Raw genomic sequence first — 4747 nt, forward strand, 5'->3', positions numbered from 1 at the left:
TGTAATCATTTATCTTTCTCTTATTTTCCATAATATTATTGTATATATTTCAATCCTTTTGTGTTAGGTCTATACATGTAGCGATGAAATCAAAGTACCGTACAATTTGTATCCCCAAATCTCAGTCCGCCGTTTATAGTTACCTCAAAGTGTTCGATAAGGTGCATCGTAGTTTATGTTCCGTCGGCGTCAGTAAATCAACAACGTCTTCATTAACTGAACATTTAGATAGTTTACATAGAAATCGTTTGTGGTAAGCGGGTCTGCGAGGACTTGGTTTAACCTGTCGCCGTTTTCTCGGCCTCTAACTAAACCTAGGAACCACTAACAACAGTAGAGTTGCCACAACGACGTCAACGGGCCCGCTCTGCTCTAGCCTCTGTGTAAAACGGCCTTTCACACCGGCATCCTCACTTGCCACAATCAACCATCATGGCCAGGCCCAGGGTTTGATTAGATTAGCTCATGCCAAAACAAATCCTTGCCACAGACCCTTCACTGGTCTATTACACCAAGATTTCTAGGCCTAACCCTATTTCATGAGATCCATCTTTGACTGGATCCACCTGGTTCTGGACGGACGGTCGATTCAGGCATCACCTGCCGATCAGTTCCGGCGTATGAGCAGCCTGCGCTCATAGACTAATAAACCAAACGCTCCCTGATTCCCTGCTGCCAAGTGCCTTATCAGGAGCTTAAAACTATAAATACAGATACAGATAAACAGACAGATTCGTTTTCCTTAAAAATGCTGCCCTTTTAGGATGGACCTTAAAGGTTGTGACGGTAGATACGCTCATAGTTCATGGCTTCCTGTGGCCGAGTTCAATACCAGTCCTAAAGTACCAGGAGTAACCAAGCAAGCCTGGGATTTTATTGAGTTCCTGCAAAATCGCTTTTCAAAATTTCTTAATTTTTTTTTGCATAGATAATAATGAAGCATCATCAGTCTAGTGATACAGCAGGTGCAGGTGCAGCAGTCGTGGTACCGTCCAGTACCAGTAAACGCCGTAAGAAGAAAGCTGATACAGGTATCAGTGGTGCCAATGAGGAAACTACAGTGACTGCAGTAGATAGGTGAGACAATATCAGGACCCACATAACCACCTTTCAGCAATCTGTGCAGTTTCTATGAAACTCGAACCAGTTTTAGTTTTTGGTCAAATTCGAAAAAATTAATTCATTGTCAATGATTATAGAGTCAAATATTAAACTCATTGATCCCGGTGGAACTGTTGAACCGGGCAGGACAAACCCAGACATTACCACTTTGAGCAGTGATTGTGGATGAACATAGCTGGTGGAGACAGCCACATTGTGCTGTTCTATGCTGGACTGAGAATCTGAAACTGAATCCATCTCTGCGGGGTCCTGTGGAACATGATCTCGTAGAACTGGATCCTGTTGAACTGTGGAACTGGGTCCTGGGGTCAAAATCTGATTATAATTTTCATCCGTAGACGGAACCTAGTTATTTTGGGAAGTTTTGAAGTAGCTTCTTGATATTTCGTTTACACAGGTATCTTACCCTAAACACACCCGCTATAATTTCAATATTCTCTTTTACAGAAAAAATGGAGCTGCCGAAGTTAAAAAGAACGGGTTGTTGTCTGGTGCTGTGAGTTCGATGTCAATATTACGAGTGTCTGTTATAGTTATATTCACAATCTCGTCGCTGATTTTCATATCGAATTTTTATACACAAATGAAATATCGAGATCTCGAATCAATCGCGAGAGTCGGAGAATTCTTTCGCAAGAAATCATTTTCCGTCACTTGTTCGAAAGACTACGTCGATGAGGCTTCTAAATTTCCGGGTAACAAAACGATGACTAATTTCACGTGTCAAATTAACGATTTTGTCGATGATTTATTGTTTCGATTAAATCGTTTTTAGGCTGCGTTCCGAAGAACTGCGGCCGGTTTGTTATGGATGGTTTAGTTACTAAAGAAGAAATAAAAAGACTGGCGAATATCGCTAAAAAAGGACTTGCTCTCGGAGGATCAAGCGGAGGGGTAGGTGTTTCAGGATCTCGGTGAATTTTACTCTGTTTGATGTTCAAATTCTGTAAACAAATCCAAACGGATTTAGGTGGGAGCCTCTTGTAGTACAGAAAATTTGCAGCCTCAATTGAAAATTCTATAATCATTTGTTTTCTCATCTTAGGCTTCAATAATGGACCTTCATTCCGGGGCATTGTCAAAAGATGATAAATTCGTTGATATTTATAAGTGAGTTGAAATATGATGTTTATAAACTGTTCAGTCTTCATGAGCGCCAGGAAAATGAATAAATCCAGTTGCTCTAATGTTGGTCAAAGTAAAAACTGACGATCAAACTGTATTTTGACCAGGTGCCAGTTTCTTTGTGAAGTTTTTTTTTCTAAATTTTTACTAATTAGGATTTACAAAACAATTACATGTTTAAAGGATATTATTAGCAGTAAAACATTTAACATTGTGTACATATGAACAACTTTCAACTGCAGAGTTTAATTTTTCAGGTTGATGAAAACCAAAAAGAACAAACCGTTCAATGAAGATGATTTACAGTTGTATAAGTGAGCAATGAATTCAACCTTGTTCTTTGTGTTACATAAAAACTGCATTCACTAAAATTGATATAACATTCTTTTCGATTATTTTAGGAGAATTCGTAGTAAAATACAGTTTAATATCGCGGAAGCGTTTGGAATTCCGCACAATAAACTCTACCTGACGAAACCAACTTTCTTTTCTCGAATGACGACTAAGTCGGCGAAAACAATCCACGATGAATATTGGCACGTTCACTCTGATAAGGTAGAATTTTATTACAATCGAACTCGTTTAGTGGAAGTATTTTTTCCAGTCATGAATTCTGCTTGAAATTTTAATTTTTGCCTTTCGTTCATTTCTACTTAAATCATCCACTGCTAGCGGCCACTTTGGCTTTAAGTTTTACCGGTACAGATTTGAGGATTTATTTTACATTCACTTACAGTAGAGAGTGAAATGTTTTTATAACCCTACGACCAGTTTAAACGGATTAAGACCTAGTCTACTGTACATGTACTGTATAATGAATTGAATGAATTGTTTGATTTGTTGTTGCAGGAAACGTACGGTACATTTCACTATACGTCTCTGCTGTATTTAACTGATTACGATAAAGATTTCACCGGAGGACGTTTTATATTCGTCGATAAATCGAAAAATATCACTATCGAACCTAAAAAGGGTGAGTTTTCACTGCTGTGTATTCGACTATCATTAAACTGATCCAGTGCAGCTATCAATCTACAATATCGACGGGCTGAAGGTGATGGTGGTTGCGAGATAAAGGGGTGCTTGTAGGCTGTGGAGGGGTGCTTGCTGAAGTGTTTGAATGAGGAAGTGATTGGTTACAGGCTGAATGAGGTTGTACTGGTTGCAGGCTGAAAGGGTTGGTGCAGGCAGTGAGGAGATGGTTGATGTTTGTTACAGGTTACAGATTGATATCTGCATATAAATAATTAACTTGATGACTTTTTTTTAATTTTCTGTATTTTCAGGTCGTATCTCGTTTTTCACGTCTGGTTCAGAGAATCTGCATCACGTAGAGAAGTTAGAATCAGGAACTCGTTATGCGATCACTGTCGCGTTCACGTGTGATTCTAGTAAAGCTATCGCTGATCCTGTTATGAGATGAAGAATCTTTACTGTGAAAATATGCAATATGATGAAAATTATGTTCACATTTTTGTTCATATCAGAGTTTTTACTTTCAGAATCGAACTGCTTTCTTTTCTTTGACTGCTTGACCTTGGATAGAAACCTATTCGAGGTCGCTGCTGGTTTTCCATTTTCCTTTCTCCAGTCTTCTAAGATTTTGATTTTATTCTTGTCTTTGCTACTACTCTTATATATGATTTCAAAGTGATGAATTTTTAAAAAATTTTCTCAGTTTTTGGTTTGGTTTAAACTTAGTTTAACCTTTATGGAAATCGAGGGTCTAGTTATGTACCTAATTCTGTATGTATATTTAACGTACATAGTTCATGTATGCGCAGTATTTATGAGTTTTCTAATAAAATCACGTTTTTATGAATAATTTGTCGGAGTTTGATTTTTACGCTTTGTGGACCGCGATTACGGAGAACCTCGATATTACGACGCGGGTTTAACGATTTATCGGTGATTTCATAACCTAGAAATTCCCTAAATAGGACAATGAAACTGATTGTATACTGGAGGAGCAGGTCCACTGAATGTTAATGAGGTTAGTACTGTCGGATATGACGTCACGCTCATGGCATAGCGTGTCTCAGTCGAGCGCGACCACGCGTGTTTACCTGCGTCGCCGACTCGGTCCCAGTTCTGAGAATGACGTCCCCCACCCGTAACGTGACTGATCTTGTAGGCAATTAGTTTTTTGCTGACCTTTTTGGTACGGCCTGGAGTACCGGTACGGCCTGGAGTACCGGTACGGCCTGGAGTACCGGTACGGCCTGGAGTACCGGTACGGCCTGGGGTACAGCGCGAACCGCAGATTTTGTTTTCTGAAAATTCATTTTTCGAATGCGGACTTTACGTTTCCATCCATTCCCTCGGTGCAGCTCGAAACGGGCTGCCACGACGCCAACAGGTTCGAATCCGTGCACGATTTCACGATTGAATACTAGGGCCGAGGAATTCCATCATGAAGCCCGATATGGTCATCTGCCCACCACGCGGTGTTCTTGGTAAATATGAGGGGAAACAACAGTAAATCAAAACTGTCTCTCAG

At 39.8% G+C, this 4747-nt stretch overlaps 1 protein-coding gene across 1 annotated transcript; it reads left to right on the forward strand.

Annotated features, from left to right (window-relative positions):
- The first annotated feature begins 166 nt into the window (after positions 1-166).
- Positions 167-4025, forward strand: LOC141904012 (2-oxoglutarate and iron-dependent oxygenase domain-containing protein 3-like). Its single transcript, XM_074792451.1, has 9 exons — positions 167-253; positions 929-1077; positions 1570-1817; positions 1898-2016; positions 2168-2232; positions 2505-2561; positions 2649-2802; positions 3097-3220; positions 3534-4025. The coding sequence occupies exons 2-9, from the start codon at positions 935-937 to the stop codon at positions 3668-3670; spliced, it is 1047 nt and encodes a 348-aa protein (XP_074648552.1). The 5' UTR covers positions 167-253; positions 929-934; the 3' UTR covers positions 3671-4025.
- The last annotated feature ends 722 nt before the right edge of the window (positions 4026-4747 follow it).

The sequence above is a fragment of the Tubulanus polymorphus genome, chromosome 4, assembly GCF_964204645.1.
Source record: "Tubulanus polymorphus chromosome 4, tnTubPoly1.2, whole genome shotgun sequence".
Taxonomy (NCBI): domain Eukaryota; kingdom Metazoa; phylum Nemertea; class Palaeonemertea; order Tubulaniformes; family Tubulanidae; genus Tubulanus; species Tubulanus polymorphus.

Excerpts from the sequence above, each read along its gene's own strand:
- LOC141904012 (XM_074792451.1), top strand. The coding sequence starts at position 935 with ATGAAGCATCATCAGTCTAGTGATACAGCAGGTGCAGGTGCAGCAGTC. Across the intron at positions 2,803-3,096 it reads GGCACGTTCACTCTGATAAG|GAAACGTACGGTACATTTCA; the intron begins GTAGAATTTTAT and ends TTGTTGTTGCAG. Across the intron at positions 3,221-3,533 it reads CACTATCGAACCTAAAAAGG|GTCGTATCTCGTTTTTCACG; the intron begins GTGAGTTTTCAC and ends CTGTATTTTCAG.